The sequence below is a fragment of the Mixophyes fleayi genome, chromosome 7 (assembly GCF_038048845.1).
Source record: "Mixophyes fleayi isolate aMixFle1 chromosome 7, aMixFle1.hap1, whole genome shotgun sequence".
In the NCBI taxonomy this organism is placed as follows: domain Eukaryota; kingdom Metazoa; phylum Chordata; class Amphibia; order Anura; family Limnodynastidae; genus Mixophyes; species Mixophyes fleayi.
The window spans coordinates 150,684,662-150,704,255 of record NC_134408.1 but is presented as its reverse complement, the minus strand read 5'-3'; the positions used below and the strand labels follow the sequence as shown (position 1 = coordinate 150,704,255).

Here is a 19,594-nt window from a genome sequence, read left to right as displayed (position 1 = left end):
TATACAAGGTCACAACAGAGAATATCCTGCCCTGGATGTACTATAAAATACAGAGTTCTTCATTTACTGAATCACCTCTGATCAACCTGAAAATATTTAATCTATATGACAGGAATATTGGAAAAGTTGTCTGATGCCGTCACCTCCCCCCAGGAACAGTCAGCATGACCGATGAGCCAGCCTGTGGGCGCTGCCACCAGTAGACATCACGTGACCTGGCTGCAGAGAACTGAAGGTCACATGATCCGGGTCAGGATATGTCCTGTAAGATTTATACTGCACCGGTCGCTCCATAAAAAACACTTTAGTATCTTTAAATCAGGTAATGTCTAATGCAATTTTGTTAAGCTAAATTTATGACCCCAGGTTCACCCTAAAATGAACAGATATTTTATGAATTCCCAATCAGAAATAAATTGAATATTTACTACACGCATATATGATGCAGTGTGATGTAATGTTTGATATAAATATATTTATTTTACCTGAGTGTCCTCTGACTCTTGAGCAGGTTCTGCAGCCCGATCAGTCCCTCTTTCCTCTCTGACCAGTTGGAGCTGGCACAGTGATTAAGGACCTCCGCCACATCCTCGGTTTGACGCAGGTAGTGCGGGATTCCGCCATTTCTTGAGCCGTAAGACCTTTCCGAGCAAGCGCTAGAGGCGTCGCTGTTTGCGTCGTCATCGGAATACATTCCATATGGCTCATAGCGTCTTCTCACGGGCTTCTTCTGCACACAATAGTTTATATTAGCGACAAAAAGTCTCCCTCATATTGAAAAAAAAAGATACTAGTAACACAGATATGTAACATTGTATTTATATTTGCCATGCTGCAGAGTGTAAGCTCTTGGGTCTATGTTATCAGCTAAGGGAGGGTAGGCGCAGCACCCGTCTATGGAATTACTGCCAGGAATATCGCCCCACACAAACAAAACTTTATATATATTTGTGATGCGTATCAGCAGCACTTCTATATAAAGCATCTTGTGTTTTATATTGAGAGAAACGGATGTCAGCAAAGCAACAGGTGTTTCTGGACTATTTATAAGGACTGTAATGCTAGTATTTTTGGTGGTTTACACAGGATGATTCTGAACCATAACAAACAAAAACCAGATCAGTGTGCAGGGCTATTAATTTACATTTTACATTGTATACGCTGGTTCAATCTCAAAACTAAACATTGCGGAGGGAAAAAAAAAAACATACGCAGGGCATTCTGGGTAAGGTATGACACGGCTGAGGACACAGCGCTCGGAGATGAGACATTTTCCATACAATATTGTCACAAGTTTTACCGATGGAATATGAACTTAAGTGTTCCACATCCTATCCCGACCGCACAGCGCAGGATGACCACCATCGCACCAGCCCTATATATAGATCAATAATGCAAAATGTAATAGGAATTCCTCAGAATGAGGACGCACAACTGAAAGATTGTATCGCACAACTTCTGCCGGATCCCGCTCCTCTGTAGTGCTCAGGTACAAATGCAGGGCATGGCAGTATTTGAGGATGTGTATTTGTATCAAATCTGGATCACAGGCAAGGATACACTTCTAGAATCTAAAACATCTACTATGTATCAGGAATGTATGGAAATCATGACAATTCCAAGTAATAGGTTTTTAAAAGTGATGAGTACAGATTTTGGCATATGGTGATTTCTCTACCAAAGTCAGTAACACTGGACACAAAGAAGACTTTGTACTAATGGGATGGAATATGAAGGGGAGATTAGGGGCTGATGCCAGACACTGTTTCAGTAACTTGAGTTGTGGGACAGTCTGCTGCATTATAATAGAAGCGGATCTTTGCTGACAGCCAATGAGAGGTAAGACGGTGCTGCAAGCCGTCTGCACTACACAGCATAAATCACTGACTGCAGAACGTTTCTGAAGTTAGGACAGAACCTGTATCTAGTAATATGTGGCTTAAAGGGACACTACTATTTCTTTAGGTTATGTAAATGTTTACATTATTCCTTTGATTTCCAATGTATTACCTCCTGAGGGCGAACTGAACTGTAACCCCCCAGACTTAGCTGTGCAGTGATAGTTCTTGCTGCACAGCATTCCTCTAATATAGGACAGATGAGGCCAGATAGAGGTCACTACATCCCACTTCCAGGCAGCATTTTCATTATTCAGCAGAGTAAAACCAGCACGTCTCTGCACATTGACCAGTACAGGACCTCCCATCCCCACGGTTTACACCAGTCAGATAAGGTGGATAATCCTGTGTTATATAGATGGACAGCTCTCAGGATGAACAAACGCTTAAGTCTTTATTCAAAGCACTAGGGCACTTCCAGACCAGTCATAAGATAGGGGTCTTCGTAGTGAACGAATGAGAGCCCCGAAATGGGAACGTTTCCATCCCAGTGGTCCTTGTGTAATGGACGAGAGGTCCATAAGACAGTGGTCAGTTAGAAGGTTAGTTACAAAAAGAAATTAATTGAAAGAGTTAGAATTAAACACCCACCACACTGTAAGATCGCGCCACTGAGGCTGACCTGAGGGAAATCCAGTTTGGTTGCACATGACAATGATCACACTAGATAGGCTCCAGCAGCTTTTTGGGCCCAGCAGCCGGTTTCTTTTAATGTCAGAGGTTTTTCTGGGACTATAAAATGTTGAGATGTGTTATAGTAGATTACTAGTTCCAGAATGCCCAATCTGCTTGTTTTATAACCTTAACGTCAGGGTGGACTTATTCCAATTGTTTTTACAGCAATTCTGAAAAGAGGTGTCATCTCCAGGGAACAGCTAACAATCTATTCAATGGTTAGATCAATACATAGATTTTTCTGTAGATTTAGGGTGGTGTCAGACGGGCACTTTAAATGCGCTAACTGTGCTTATATCACTCAATGTGGGCACACTGAAGTAAATGGGGAACTGCTATCCCATCATATGGGGGGGATCACTCAGAAAATGCAGTGCCTTCAGAGCTCGTCACCCCCCTCCCCTGTGCAATGGGGGAAGAGCGTTCCAGGTTCACTTCAATGAGACCACACAGTGATGGGAACGCTGTAAACGCTCTGGGTATGTGACAACACGGAGGGCTGGTAAACGGAGAAAGACGCAGGTCTATCCGGCTACACTGGAGAGATCTCAGGACCTGATTACTAGATACTTTTGTCCCTCTTCACCCGTAAACAGGAGAACCTCATTAATTTCTGGTTTTCTAAATGAGCACAAACCGGCCGCATAATGTTGAACACACTCACAGTTCCCAGTACAGCAGAAACATACACACAAAGACAGAACATTTCCTAGGACACGGTCACATAAAATAGGCAGAAACAGTGTGACCCTGACACAAGGCAGATAGAATTCTTTACAAAAGAAAGCAATCAGCGGTGTGGTGAATAAGCAGGTTACACGGACTGACAGGAATCAATGTTGTGATGATTTAACGAAGACAAGTGACCTGTCAGATGTTATCACTAAGCGATATGTACACGAAATATCAATTATGTTTGAGCCGCACATGACAGACACTAAAATATTTGTGTTTTAGGCTCTATTTAGGGCAAACAGATTTCATCATTATTTACCATTCATTTCTGCTTCGTCATAGCAAAAGAATCAAATATCGTGCAATATAGATTTTTATTTTTACTAAAATGAAAGTAGAGTAAAGTTCAACTGTAAGAAAATGTCAAACCTGGATGTCACACGCATTACCCGGCACAAACCGTCCTTAGGAAAGTGACAGATGACCTACATACGGCTAGATGTAATAGGAAGGGCTCCGTACTAATCCTCGTGGACGACCGTCCTCTTGGTGGGTCTATAATTGGGGGCTGTGACCCTGCTCTTCCATGGGTTTCATCATATGTCTAATTGCTCCTTTAGCTGCTGGCATACCTCAGGGAACAACGCAGGGTCTCTGCTCTTTTCCTTATATAAGCAGTCTCTCGGCTTGTTCATTAAATCCTCTGGTAAATACTGTAGTCTATGCTGGTAACACACCGCTCTATTTGCCAGTATCAACAATTACACCTGAGAGTCAAACAACAATGGGTGAATGCCTCTCAGGAATGTCTACATGGACGGCTGCCGGACATGGATATAACAAGAGGTCTTAACCTTCTGCAGACTGTTAGACAATCTCCCTGCTGCCTGTCATCCGCTCACACACTCACTTTCCAGATTCAGTCACAGAATCCCGAGGTTTTCCTTTAAAATATTGAAAACATACATCCTATTCTTGGTCACTCAAACACTAACATGCATGCCCTCATTCTGTGCCACTTAAACTACTGTAACCTCCTTCTCTTCTCTGTGCTTCCTATCAAAATTCAATACAACATTAAAGAGAGTTTACAATATTTTTTTTAATATAAAACTGAACAATACTTACATTATTATATCTATTTATTTGTCTAATATCTGTCAATCTCCATTGATTGACAATAATAGGTTATCTCAAGGATATACTTCTAAACTACTAAAGACATCTTCCAATCTCCTTTCTAACAGGGAACATATGCCCAGTCTCTTACCCACAATCTGCATCCTCTTCAGTGTCTGGATCAATGATCCCTATTTGTGGGTTAGTGGTGCAAAAGGCTAAGTAGCATGCAATTAATAAAACATGTTAATTTGTCCAAAGGCATATGCAAGGTGCATTATGGGAGACATTTATAAAAGTCTGTCACTAATTTTCATTAAAGTTTGAGGTATTTTAAAAAGATTTTTTTCAAAATATTATTTTATCCTACCAAGCAATTTTTTTTTCTTCAATGCACCAGACATAACCCTATGCTTACACTGCCACCTGTGTGCTGAAATAAGCTCACACTGAAGACATGAAAAGCTCAGTAAAATACAAAGAACTGGTTGCCACACGAGGACATAGGAATATCCCACAGGGGATAGTGTGTAATAACTATTTATAGAGGTTACATTGTACTAGAATGTTTATGTAACAATGGTTACGACCATTGCTTCAAATCTGGGGAGAGGTTGTTTAAAAACATTATTGCTACATAAAAATTATATTCAATCACGCTTGGACTTTGTTGAACATAACATAAATGACTGTACCTTATTCCGGGGGTCTCCCAGCAGCTAAACAAGAGATTAAGAATGTTATTAGAATTATATTTATAGAGGATTAATACTGAGATGTTTCACAGATTGTGTAATGAGAACATAAAACAATGAACAGAACAGCGTCCGGGTCCTCGTATAGTTACAATAAAGTTATGTTCATTTCCAAGATGACTTTTCGTATTCAGAGGTTACATTGTATCCCTAATTGTTTAGTTTACGAGGTATGTCCTAAGGAAAACATGAGGAACGGTCATGGGTATCACAATGGAGAGAAGACAGACATCCACTGCACAGTCCCCGCATGATGGGAACACACAAGTTGGGAGCGTCGCCTTTCTTTCTCTTACCAAAGCGTCGGCCACTGCGGCCTCCAGATCCGTACTGGAGCCGAGGACCCTCATGGCGTTGACGGAGGACGGTATCCTGCCAGACTGGCTCATTCCATAGCGATCTGAGGACAAAAAAAAAAAGGTAAAGATTTAGATCAATTTGTTTCTATGAGGCAGAATTCCACAAGTTTAGATTTTGAGGGCAACTGACAGGCAAAGATCTAATCTAACAGTATTTATTTATATACATTGTATGTGCTGTACCATCTCCTACATAGATTTACCTCCCCCGTTGGCTCCACTTCATGTACAGCCTGTTTGACTCTGGATTATGGTCTCGCTCAATACATATTCTCATTCAATTAATATTTAAAGACCATAATGCTAAATTAATGTTGTGGACAATTTTCCCTGGAAATTTATAGAATTAAATGTACCTAATTTTATTCTCATTTCTGTATAATCAGAACCCTTATAACTGCAAATCAAATGCCGCAACTGCAGTTTAGTAAAGGGACTGGAAGCTTTCAACAGACTGCAACATAAAGTTTATATTTTTATTATATCAATTGCAGTGTTTATTGTTATTGGTTGATTTGAAACTATGTTAATGCAGTTTTTCCGCCAACATATAAGAGATTAACAGCCTGGAGCTCTTGTCTGTACCAAGTCTCCTAGATGTGGGGACAGATTTTCCAAGTAGAGAGTTTTTTCTTTCATCTGCTCTTCCTTAAACCACATTCTGCCCAAGTAGGAAATAATTTGCAAATAACCCAATTATCTGAACAGAAAGCGTTTGCCCATCAGAAGTCAACATTACAAACTGTAGGAATTCTGCGGTAAAACCACATGACTGGGAGGGAGCGGATAATAACTGGCGTCTGTCCACCAATAGCCAGCAGGCGGTCTGTGCAAACACCGTCTCTTCAGCTGTTGCACATACAAGGCATGCTGGAACTTGTAGTCTAACAGCTGAAGACCCAGAGATTGCCTTCTTGTGGACAACCAGTGTATGTAAATTTAGACCTGCAGCAACAAGTTATTGGTACATAAGTCACTGGACAGAAGCGGCCACAGAGCATTAGAACTTATGAGATTATTTCACCTGTACGAACGTAAAATGGAAGAGAATGGTAAAAAAAAAGAAAGTTAGCGGCAATGAGATGAATAATCCAACAAAAAAATAAAACGAGGTTACAGAGGTGAATTACTGGCCCTGTGTTTATACTTTTACACTATTTACTTTGTAGCATATTTTACATCGGTCACAATTCTCATGATTCGGCAATATCCGGCTCGTCACTGAGCGGCAACACCCCAACTGAATATATAACCTGTATGGAGAATGTATAAATGTATCTACACATATAAGATACAAGTGTATAATATACAACACTGTTTTCTCACATTCCTGAATGATACTGAAACATTTCCAATACAGAATTCTCTTTGTACTGTAAATCCTGCTGACTTCCTTCTCAAGGGCCTCACAATAAGAGGGGGCTTTGCTTCTTGGCTGGAACATCTTGAATTTGGGCCTTGAATTTTGGTATTTGGATCAAAAGCCCTCTCTCAGATCTTTTATTTAGGTTAAATTGCATCTTTTAAAAACAGACGCAAAAAACCGTAAGAGTGCAATGAAATGACTAATTACAGCCAGCCCAGTGGTGGTAAACCAACATTTTATCACCATATCCCTGTTATCTTATGGTTTAGATATTTACAGTACAGCTCAAACCCAAACCACAGGGGGAAGGCCGGGCCCGGGAGGAGGAGCCCACAGGGCGGGCCCGGGAGGAGGAGCCCACAGGGCGGGCCCGGGAGGAGGAGCCCACAGGGCGGGCCCGGGAGGAGGAGCCTACAAGTCTAAACTTGAGATGAAGAGCCTACAGACTGAAAAGAAGTGTCTACCAAATTCAGTTAGGGCACTAATTACTTAGAATCTTATTACGGTTTCTTTTATCTATCAGCCCATTTAGGGCCATACTTAATATTTAATCACATACCATGAGCCTCAAACATTTAAGCCTAAAGGAGAAGGACGGCTCTTAAAGCTGATAAAGTTCAATATCGCAGACTAATACATATTCCTGTAAAATTAACTAATTATAAAATGTTCTTTTCTGATGACAAAGAATCCACATGAAGTATTTTACATTGCTGGAACTACAGCGTGGGGAATGGGGACTTAATGTTCTTACATTTCAATATCCATAATGGAAAGGAAAGTGCTGAAGTACTAGACCACATTGTATCTGATTTTAGTTCTCTGTGTTTTATAGGCTTTATTATAACATATGGTCTAGTCAGTTTACAGGAGGTATAGGCCTAAAAATAAATAAATGAAAAGAGGGTTTTAGCTTGACAAAGCAACACATAATGACATGAGATGATCGATGTGAAGCACGTGTAATAATGAAGCTCTCATGCAGTTAGCACAGGGTCACCTGACTGCCCCACAGACTCGGAGGTGGAGAGCGCACTAGTGGACCTGGAATGACGTCGAGAGGCTGCAAGAGGAAGGAATGGCAAACACCCAGAGGGTTAACACAGATAACAAGGAGACAAACACGCTAACATATATGATCCTGAGATTACAGAGGAACCATCTGATTCCAGGGAGGTGACAATGGGGCAAAAAGCAGAGTGTGATTTGAATGGAACAGATAATATTTTTACAGGTAAGTTATCTGACACCGACAGCAGTAGATACTTTACAAGCAGAAGCGGATAAAGACAGAAAAGATGAATATTGAGAAACCTGACCCCTGCTGGCGAAGAGAGGTAACTGGTTTTCTCTATCAGTCACTATGTAGTGTGGATCTCCAACCGCTTAACTACAAGTTTTAGAATGCCTATTAGCCACTTGCTGGGCATGCTGGGATTTGTAGTCTTACAACGGCAGAGTCACAGGTTTCCTAAGGTTGCTCTACATCTGGCCTGGCCAACCTGTAGCTATCCAGCTGTTGCTAAACTACAAGTCCCAGCATGCCCTGCCTACATAGAAATGGTTCACTGACAGAAGATTGTTCCAGAATACTTTACTGCAACAAAATGGTCACTCTGGTCTCTGTATTTCTTTAGCAGAGTGAGTTACCAGACACTAATAAATATAATTATTCTTACATTGTATCAAGGTTCCAAACACAGGTTACAGGTTCCATTGTAAGAGAATACAATGCACACTCCTGAAATACTTTGTATGTCACTAGAGGCTATTCATAGATAAAATGATGCATGTGCATCTAAAGGACTGTAGAAATATAGGACGGGAGATAGATTATCATGTGGTGGCAATGAATTTAGATCAACACCAAGCGTCATGCATATCACATATTTAACAATACAAAGAATATCAAATGAACACACGTCACATGTACGTACTCTCCATGCAACAGTGACACAGAATTATTCTGACACAAATACAGGGGACAGGAAAGGTAAGAGAAATGTTTAACAATAGTTAGAATATCACCAGATTAACAAATCAGAAACTGTTGTAACAGTTTAAATGGGACACGTCAGTTATACATTTTATATATAACAATGAGACGTTTGATTTTAGTAAATAACTTGGCAAATAACTTAATTGATAGCTTAGTGGTTGCAAAATAGTGAGTCACCTAATCACCTAACTACTGGCAATCTACAGCCACGGATATGTCACAGAATACACCATACTGTCTGCGTGGACTGTGCACAGTGTGGGGATTCGTTTAGTCTGCTGTCAGGTTAAAGGGACTTCAATCTGGCAATACTCACCGAGAGGTGCAAAGCCCCTAGCGGGACTGGTATCCCGGCTGCTCTCGCGGCTGGTATCGCGGCTGCACCCCTGACTCATGCTGGGTCGGGGGATGCGGCTGCTCCGGGCTAGCATGCGATGTGAGAAAGCAGCACATTACACACAGAATAGAAGAGAAAATCTACAATGAAGCAAGTGGTTAATGCAGATATAGAAAGGACAGAACAACATCTTCAGCTGCGAGAGAGCAGACCGCTCAGGGAGCAGCGATTCACCAATATAGTGAGAGTTAAATGCCTAAGGGATGTATCTTTCTTCGAATCCAATCATTTAGAAGGTGAAAATGTATTAAAAGATGAATAAACCCTATTAGAGGTGTATCAGAAAGTGCAATGTACAAGAACCCCAGAGGAGGACACAGTAGTACCATTGAGGCAGGTACCACACACCACGAAACAGGAAGATGGATTTTATAGTGGACTCTCCTGCAGTAGCTACAACACAATTCTCTATTTGAACCCCTTATTCAGAGTACCGAGAACGTAAATTGCTGCTACTCAACATCCTACACACTGTCGCCTCCTACAGTCACTGGACGCTGCTAAATCATTTACTAAGGAGGAGAAGGGCCAGTGAGATTATGGGTCAATACTCATATGGTAATTTAGTATATCTTATACATGGAACCCCTCTCAATCAAAGCTTATTTCAACAAGTAAAAGCCATTTCCAAATGTTTCTACAGTATCCACCCAGAGCGAAGCTGCCTCTACACTCAGCGACCCCCCCTCCCCCCGCCTCTACACTCAGCGACCCCCCCTCCCCCCGCCTCTACACTCAGCGACCTCCCCTCCCCCCGCCTCTACACTCAGCGACCCCCCCCTCCCCCGCCTCTACACTCAGCGACCCCCCCCTCCCCCCGCCTCTACACTCAGCGACCCCCCCCTGCCCCCGCCTCTACACTCAGCGACCCCCCCCCTCCCCCCTCTACACTCAGCGACCCCCCCCTCCCCCCTCTACACTCAGCGACCCCCCCCTCCCCCCGCCTCTACACTCAGCGACCCCCCCCTCCCCCCACCTCTACACTCAGCGACCCCCCCCCTCCCCCCGCCTCTACACTCAGCGACCCCCCCTCCCCCCCCCTCCCCCCCGCCTCTACACTTGGCGCTCTCACTCCCCACCCCCCAGTCTCAACAGTCAGTGCTCGGACACATCGCCTCTATGCTGAATAATACAAAATGTTATTTATGTTTTTTTGTAACCATAGACAATATTTAATAACTGTTACAATGTAATGTTTGAATTCTGCAGACTAAATATTAGAACAAACATTGATTTTAAACAGTACAGCTAAAGTCTACGGCATAGAGGAAAAATTACCCCTAATATCCCATAACCATGTTTTACCTAGTCCCATGCGGCTCGGACTGGTCTCTCGGCTGCAGCCCTGACTGCGCGGGATCTTGCTTCTTTTGTCGGAGGACGGTATTTGAGGGACCCTCTGAGCGTTGGTCACCAACACTCCGTACCCACTTGATAGTACTTTTCCTGGAGAACTGGAGCGGCTGCCAGCTACATAGACAAAGCGCAGAAATGAGCAGACATAGCAAACATCTTACTTCCCAAGTCACTAATAATCTAGGGTTCTACAGAGCCCATTGTCACCCAGTGAGCAGTGCACGGACACCCCTATACATGTGACATGGACTATTCCAGCAGCAGTGGAGACAACTCCCATGTGACAGAGTACATGTTTGGGGCCGGCTGCTGGCCCAGGATGGAGTGGAAATAAAACAAAGGTGCAATTAGGCTGCGAGAGAACACACTGTCCGCTAACCAGAAGAGCGAGGAGTGTTCAGCCAATTCCATGAGCTGCCTGGCCAAGTGCCACTGGGTGCTCTACAGGCCTCATTGTCCCACATTTGTGAGAACTTGGCACAGGAAACAGTGGTCCCCGCAGTGCAGAGGTTCCAGGGTACGACTGTCGTCAGTAACTACACAAAGACGCACTACAGGTTTTACACACAATAATGATAAGACAGGAAATGGATAGAGGGGGTTGAGGCCCCACGGAAAACTTCTTACCACTGGCTGGGTTTGCTGATCGGGATCCTTTAGCATGAAAGCAAGTAGAGGACAGTAAAGAGGGATTTAGAGAAGGCCACAGAGTCACAACAAGCATTGTAGATCTGGATGTCTACATGTAGAGTTAACCAGCAACCCATATACACAGCTAACCATGCAGTCAAAGAACTGGACGTACAGATGCTTCTCTACACGCAGCCCCCCATCACCCCCTCTCCGACAACATAACCCAGACATCCGAGAGCGCCTACAGGTTACTTGTGCTTACGCTGGGACTGAGACACGATCTTCGCTCTGCTGCGCCCGCGGGTGTCTGCTTGGGCGGATGTGGCGCTGCTGGTGCTCCCAGAACTCTGCCTCCTTGTACGGATTCGGCCTGTCCCAGAACACAAAGAAAACATGATTACTGGAGCACCCGTCAACATAATCTACATAATGAAGAATCTATAGTCTAATAACTTACAAGACACAAGTTATTCTAACATACATTTAATGACAGATATTAGAAATTGTGCTTTGATCACAGCGTAGTCCTCTAACAAGGACCAGTGAGGCCTGTGTCATACAGAAGGATCCCCGTGAAAGTTACACATTCTCTATTTGATCCTTTCTGTAACAATTCTCGTGATACATTAGGAATGATTTGTACTGTGGAATAGTTACCGCTGCACCAGAATGTGAAATTAACCCATTAATAGAAGAGTTCCAGGTGGGATGAGAGATAACTTAGGGTCAGAAAGATGAAACCACCGACTTGTATCATAGTTGAACAGGATACTTCATAGTAATCAGGTTAAACCCGATCTCCTGATATTTATAGCAGCAGAGAACAGGAACATTACTATGACCTGGTGAAATCTGTGTAAAATATGAGCACACAAAGGATGTACACATTCCATATGATGCAAACACTGCATGAGCTGCTTCTACAGCAATTGTGCTACACAGAAAGCAGCCGACAAAATACACTCAGCGTGACTGACTACACAGCATGCGGTATGTCGGTGCTAATGTCCCAGAATGTACACGTGTTTATAACCTAATAGCACCACAATCTCAGCTACAAATGATCTGATCTAGTGATGCCCAGGACATCGCTGTTCTTGTGAAAGTTACATTTGGGAATCATTGTCTCACCAACAGTCTCACACACAAACTACTACATAATGACAGCTAACACTACGTGCCACTACCAGAGCATTGCTGCAGCCAGTGCCCCCTGCGCCATACACAAGATCTAATATAACACAACACCCTAGAAAGTGCGTCAGAAAATGGAGCGCAGAAACAGATCCATTTATCCTGTCTTTACTCACTACTATATGGTATATATTTTATAGCTTTGAGGATATACTACACACCTGCACACACACTAACGCAGCATGCCACAAACTACGGAGTAAGATTTACAAACTAACCTCCTTCATTTCAGGCTTGTAAAGCAGCAGATCTATGCTCAAGCAGTTCATCCCTTACTTCTTCCCCAATATTAAAGATAAAAGTTTCCCTTGCTCCAAGTGTAGATCAGTGATTAAACCTCTATAACTGGAGTCCTTCACTAGAGGATATCATCTATAAAGAACAGCTCTCTGTATTCTTGCTGTGTGCAGGTTGTATTGTGTGCATGTATATATGCGGGTGAGCTGGAGGAGGGTACAGAACGCCCGAAAGGTCCTACACTTGGGCTGTGGATGTACAGAGGGGTTTTGCATATTTGTTTGGAAACCCATCATAAACTTCTAGGTGGTTTTTCCTTATTCTATTTTGTAGTCCACCCAAATCAATTCAATATCAAATCTTGTAATTCCTCTCTGTAGCAGATTGTGTGTAGGAAATATTACAGAGAAATATGAGGAAAATGCACTTATCCCTATAACTGCATAAAAATAACTGGCTATCTAATGTGTGTAACCGATTATGACATTTTCTATAATGTTTTTGCTGCTTTTTTACATGATTATGTCCTATGGGGAGGTGATTTTTCATTAGTTTTTGTAAAATGTGTTTTCATGCAAATATACAGCTTTGATGTCAGTGACCTATGTCCTAACAGCAGCCTCTCTGGCAACCCCAGTGATGAAGTCTCCAAGGGTCCCGGAAAAAGGTAGAAGGGAGAGGCAGCTCCCACACACAGCGCTCTACAGTGAAACCTAACAGCCGCTAATGCCTATATATGGCTCCTGGCTAATACACCAGCATCAGTGACAAGTTCCGGTGTGTGTAACAGCTGTACTGCTTTGTGCATGAAGACGACGCACAGCAGGACGTACAGGGAGGTTCCTGTAGATCAATACGTCTGTGTACTACTGTTACAGTTGAGCTTACACCTTGCGGGAATAGAGCTAAAGTCTCTTTAGTAACCATGTGGAAGGTTGAGGAGCGGCGTGTCAGAGATGCACAAATTCCATTAATGAGGGAGGATTCTCAAGGTCCCTGTAAGTCTCCAGTAAGACAACATCTGGCATTAGGTGGGGTAAAGTGGATGGTGGGGGGGGGGGGTTGTTGTGACTGGATTCCTAAACTTTCTCATGTCTCTGAGAGATTACAGGTCTGTACAAATACTCTGCAACTGGGATTTACAGGACACTATGTGTGCTGGGGAGATCCTTAAATTGCTCATACAAAAGTTTAGACTACAAATAGATGGTCACCCCCAAGTACGCCATCTCCACAGATTGCATATTAGGTAGAAGAGAATACCAAGTGTAACGTTTTGTGTGTAATTCAGGGGCCATGTCTTTCTGTTTGTCCATAGATAGAGCAGCTCTAGGACAGAGAAAAATAAACCATTTTGGGGAAAAAATACAATTAGGTCAAATAAAAACGGGAAGCTAAAACAAAGCTAATTCCAGAGAGACTTGTCTGCTAATGCCTTCTGTGTAAATTGTTTGTGACAAGATTACAAATAGAAATAAATAGGATTTAGAAAGGAGGAAGCAGATAATCTAAATGTTCCTATAATGTGGAAACGTTCCATTGCTTTATTACCAGCAGTGATTGGCCAGAACCTTCCCTTCTATATACAGCATTGTCTTTACACTTAATATTTGATTTATACAACATGGGATTGGATGTTTAAAGGTAAAAACAGAAATCAGGATAATCCCCGGACAGACAGCCCAGAGTCTGAACATAGTGAGAACCTGCGTATTACAGGTTCAGGGCCAGACATACACAGGGACATTGATGATTGTAACAGAGGGAGAACGGGGGGACCCATAATAGATGACATGTAATGCTACATGTATAATGACTGACACAGGGATGTATCCTGCGCAATGGATGAAAGCCGGCAGTCAGCGGTAGTGAATGCACAGTACAGACACGTTACGCAGCATGCAGATGAATACCGGATAGACACACCCTGGTGGGACCACACAATCAGCTTACCCTCACATTTAGCAGTGGGACCATCTTTAGGCAAATTAAACATAGAAATAAAAATAGGGAGAGGAAACAGTGGGGAGAATTAGTGAGAGAACTAGTCAGCAATATCATGATGTTAGTATGTGATGATTAACCCCTCCTAGGCTGCAGTGTGTGATATCCCTACAGAGGTTCGTGTATCTATAGTGTCAGGAGACGTGCCCCATGTCTGACCTGAGGAAACTAAGCCCATTATACGGGAAAGGATGAAAGAAAAGAAGATCACAGAGCATGCAGGACTGTGTGACCTCAGTATTGTGAGCTAGCTGCAAATCAGGAGAAATGCAATGTATGATGCCCAGGCCTGCATGGAGTGCATACGTGACTGAGCTGCTGTGAACATGGGATGCATGTAGAGGGTTTCTCCTCACCTAGTGACGCGTACGACCCGGGCGGCAATGCAGCAGCCGCGCTGAAAGCAGACGTGGTAGAAGATGCCACTTTGCACTTGGCGCTGGCTGCTGCGTTCACATCGATGTCACTGCGGGAGCGCTGCAGAGAGCCTGGGGTGGCTGTAGACCTTACTGTAGAAACTGTAACAGAGGACACAAGTCAGAGCAATGCGAGGTCTGCACTAATCTTAGTACACAGAGACTTGTGTGGGACACTCACCTCTGGATGCAGAACTGCCAGGGGGGCTTCTTTTGGCTGTCAGGGTGCGGCTGAGAGAGAGAGAAAATCATTTGTTCAGTACAGCGAACACCCTACAGTGACAAGTGTACAATATTCTGCACTGAAACCGAAATGTGTCCTCATCACTTACTGCCACAGACAGATCAGAAGTCTGCCAGCTTTCTATCAAACTGTGGCTAGGGGGAGCTCAAATCAAGACAGGGGAGGAGACACATCAGAAGATACAGGAACATTTAGTGCACAACTGTCATGGGGAAGAGATGTTTATTATAAACTAAACATGAGATAAACAATACCAATTCTAACACGGCTGCGTTCCCTGTGCGACATCACTGATATTTACATCATCTTTCCTGCGCCACTACTTGTGCTCATTAGCCTTAAGGAGCTTATCTTTATACATTAACTCCTGTGGTACTGAGGGAGGGCAGGAATAGTGGAGCACGGGGTAGAGGTACTAGACTCACTTGAGGCTTTCCTGGGAGCTGGATGAGGACCGGTCTGACTGAGGGAGGGAGACGATACTGTCAGAGTTTTTCAGATGGGATTGAAGGGCCTTCTGATAAGAGGACTCCAGGCTGTGGAATAATTGTTCTGCTTCTCTGGTGAAATGACCATGGAAACCCCAGTAACACCTAGGAGAACCAGACCATGAATATGCAAACAATCCTTCAGCTCTGCTAAAATCTTTTTATTGCAAATTGAGTCAGTATTAAAAAAAATACAATAATCTTGCAGCACTTACAAATATGTATAAACATTCATATATCAGGACTGACAGACATTATATTTACATTTGCCACACAAGTTATTATAGTCCACTATTATCCATTAGTTCCCATCCTTAGGAAAACTAAACTTTCCCCACAATGTATCTCCGATACATTTACATTAATAATTGTGAATGTTACTAAGACACGTTGTAGACATCTTTTGTTATTAACACTTTTGCTCTGCAGGTATATTCGATTCCTGCAAAAAGAAAAAGCTGAAAAACAAAATCCTCCCAGATAAACTCACAAGGAAATGTCGTTACGTGATATTTCTTCCAACAAACAGGAATATATTTTTTCAAGCGTGAGCAAAAACATAACTTTCGGTGTCAATGCCTCGGACAACCAAGGGATTGTCTTTAATTCCCTAACGTAGTGCAACTTACGTTTCAGACAGGAGATTTGAGACACTTACTTTCGTGCGATTATTCTCGCTTCTGAATCTGCATCATTGAGTCCCTTCTTGATGGTCTCCACTAACACTGATATGTGCCTGGAATGGAAAATAACTCATTTATAAGGCTGCAAGCAGCAGAAGAAATAGACTTAGGAAAATAACCAGGAAATGTCTTCTCCGTCTATGGAGAGAACCCCTCCTGCTGACCACGGCCTGCCTCGTTTTAAGGAATCATTAATTCACCCCTTTAAAGGGGGAAATAACAAGACAAGGCTGAGACCACATTCCTCAGGAGTTATCCCATGGTTGTGATAGTAACACTTAAGGACAAATCAGGTCTTAATACCAAAGTACAGACAGCAGATCAGCTAATGAATATGGTGCAGAGTGTGGCAGGAATATGGACAACATGGAGCTACAGGAAGTAAAGCTTCCTCCTCACCTTTCCAGGGAGTGAGTTTGCCATTCTTGTAGAAGTAGGTCCAAAAATTCATAACAGCGCCTATAAACACACAATAGACATATTATTCTCTGTATAGAGCTGCGAGATGTGGTCCGTGCTACATAAATAACAAAGAATACTCTGGGGTAATATCAGTGTTAAATGTAGTTTGCTCATAAAAGCTTGCATACAGCCACTAACCATACAAATTTGGGGGCTGTTGTACAGGTGTCACATGTAGCTGAACATGTGAACTGCATATATGAATCTCCATGACTGCTCTATCATAATACTAGAACTTGCAAACACTGATGAGAACATTATTGGATCTTGCAAGACTAGTTAATAAAGAAATAGGTATCTAAAAAAGGAAAACAAAAACTAAAAAAACAAAGCTGAAAATGGGTTAAACACATTTACTTAAAAAAAACCAAAAAAAACGGTCATTGCAAATTGAAGCTCCAGGAGCAGTGAAGGGACAACCGTCATGTCCCTTAGAGACGTCACTGATCCCACAACACAATAAAAAATACACACAACAAAACAGCCAAATGTGCATCACACAGAACTCGGAGGCGATGGCTGTGCAGAGTATCACAGACAGAGAGAAGATCAGACACCCCCTACAGGGTCCACAGACACTACAAACCTTCGCACTGCAACAGACTTGGAGGTGCAGTTACTTGTTATGATCGGGATTAACCTCGGGACATGTGTATGCTGCAAACAAGGAGGGAAAAACTTCAATTATTCTACAATCATGTATAAGACAATAAACCCACCAAGTTGTGACTGTTATACACAAAAGTGGTTTTCTCTGTATGAAGACCGATTAAACCAGCCAAGGCCCTGTGTGTGGTAACTGCATTGACAAGAGTTTCAGCAAATACTTACACGTATGATTAACCGTATAGCTACCACGCCAGAGGTGGCCATCACTTTGGCACTGTTAGGGACTAAATTGAAAACCGTGGGCATAATTGCTTCTGCGCCATGGTCAAATTTGTTCCCCAGAACAGATGAAAGATGCCTGACGTAAAAAGAAAAAAAAACTCAGGACAACATAAAGCACACATTGCAACAATCAATGCAAGAAAACCATAAAATCTGGATGAGAGTAGCCAGAATCTATCTATTAAGATAGAAGTAATGCAGTCAGTGTCATTTTTATGTGTATTCCAGATTCCCGGAGCTAAGAGTCTAATGTCTGTCAGGACACGTCAGCACGCTACTTACCCCAGGGTAATACAGGTCTCTCGAACCACCTGTGAACGCAAGTCCTTGGCGGACAGCTTGAAAGCTCCATCAAGAAGACGCAGGTGCTGGAAAAAGGTGTCGTATTCAGCGGCACCAGCCAGCAGGAGAGATCGGATTTTCTTAAGCTGCAAATAAATAAATGATATATCCAGTCACACCAGGTGGTCTGTTTGGTGTACCATACTGGGATCTAATTCAGTAAGAAATTAATTTATATTACAATTGGATTGTATGAGAAAACTGAGGCACAGAATCATATGTGTTTTATGACCTGAATATGTAGATGAACATGATAAAAGTTTTGCATGTAACAGTATGTAAAACATCCGGTTATAATCTGAAAGGCTTTCCTCACAACGCAGGATTATGCCTCATTCAGGACATGTATAGGAACAATGTGACAATTTAGGTTTGACAAAATAATGTTGAATTCAGGAGCCAGTCAGTGAAATCTAGGAGCCAGTTGGATCTGGGACCTGGGAATATGACCACAATGTCGATGCTCCTGCCATGTGTCCATCCTGCTTATACATAGGGGCTTTAAATCTCCGGCAAACACTGACATAAATGTTACAAAGGGAACCTCATCTCTCTGCATATTTGATTATCATTTGTGAGCTTTACGTGGTTGGAGTGGCCAAATCCTTATAGTACAATAAATATGTGGCTTTCACAAGTATACGTACAGGTATATTATATACACATAAATAAAAGGGTGATGCAGCCTTCTATACAGGAGCCTCAAGTAGGGCTGCATTATTATTCCTTAGAAAACACCAGTTTCAGCTTGAAACAAAGTAGCTTAAACAAGGTGATTCTCTTCTACAGAAAATCACTGAAATATACATGACCTGACACTTTCACAATGTGTCCTGTGACATCATCACTCTCCCAATATCAGGATACAATGTATAGGAGTGACATCATGACGCTCCTAATCTAAGGTTATATAGCACAGGATATTTTACATATGGTCATGTCACGTGTGTGTGTGTATATATGTATGTATATACACACCCATATACACACACATTAATATACATTATTATACATACACACATTAATATACATTTTTATACATACACACATACACACACACACATTAATATACATTATTATACACACACACACACATTAATATACATTATTATACACACACACACACACATTAATATACATTATTATACATACATTAATATACATTATTATACATACACACATACATTAATATACATTATTATACATACACACATACATTAATATACATACACACATACATTAATATACATTATTATACATACACACATACATTAATATACATTATTATACATACACACATACATTAATATACATTATTATACATACACACATACATTAATATACATTATTATACATACACACATACATTAATATACATTATTATACATACACACATACATT

General features: G+C 42.1%; 1 protein-coding gene across 1 annotated transcript in view; it reads right to left on the bottom strand.

The window, feature by feature from the left end:
- The window catches only part of CLASP1 (cytoplasmic linker associated protein 1), a 120,948-nt gene that overhangs the window by 35,741 nt on the left and 65,613 nt on the right, over positions 1 to 19,594 (bottom strand). Inside the window, exons 12-28 of the mRNA XM_075181141.1 lie at positions 18,134 to 18,279; positions 17,792 to 17,927; positions 17,547 to 17,617; positions 16,898 to 16,957; positions 16,474 to 16,551; positions 15,753 to 15,920; positions 15,265 to 15,314; positions 15,024 to 15,185; positions 14,617 to 14,640; positions 11,495 to 11,602; positions 11,227 to 11,253; positions 10,549 to 10,713; positions 9,163 to 9,270; positions 7,848 to 7,910; positions 5,419 to 5,522; positions 5,063 to 5,086; positions 486 to 730 (exon numbers count right to left, since the gene is read on the bottom strand). Coding sequence (XP_075037242.1) covers positions 486 to 730; positions 5,063 to 5,086; positions 5,419 to 5,522; positions 7,848 to 7,910; positions 9,163 to 9,270; positions 10,549 to 10,713; positions 11,227 to 11,253; positions 11,495 to 11,602; positions 14,617 to 14,640; positions 15,024 to 15,185; positions 15,265 to 15,314; positions 15,753 to 15,920; positions 16,474 to 16,551; positions 16,898 to 16,957; positions 17,547 to 17,617; positions 17,792 to 17,927; positions 18,134 to 18,279 — 1,739 coding nt within the window. The remainder of the gene's footprint in view (positions 1 to 485; positions 731 to 5,062; positions 5,087 to 5,418; positions 5,523 to 7,847; positions 7,911 to 9,162; positions 9,271 to 10,548; positions 10,714 to 11,226; positions 11,254 to 11,494; positions 11,603 to 14,616; positions 14,641 to 15,023; positions 15,186 to 15,264; positions 15,315 to 15,752; positions 15,921 to 16,473; positions 16,552 to 16,897; positions 16,958 to 17,546; positions 17,618 to 17,791; positions 17,928 to 18,133; positions 18,280 to 19,594) is intronic.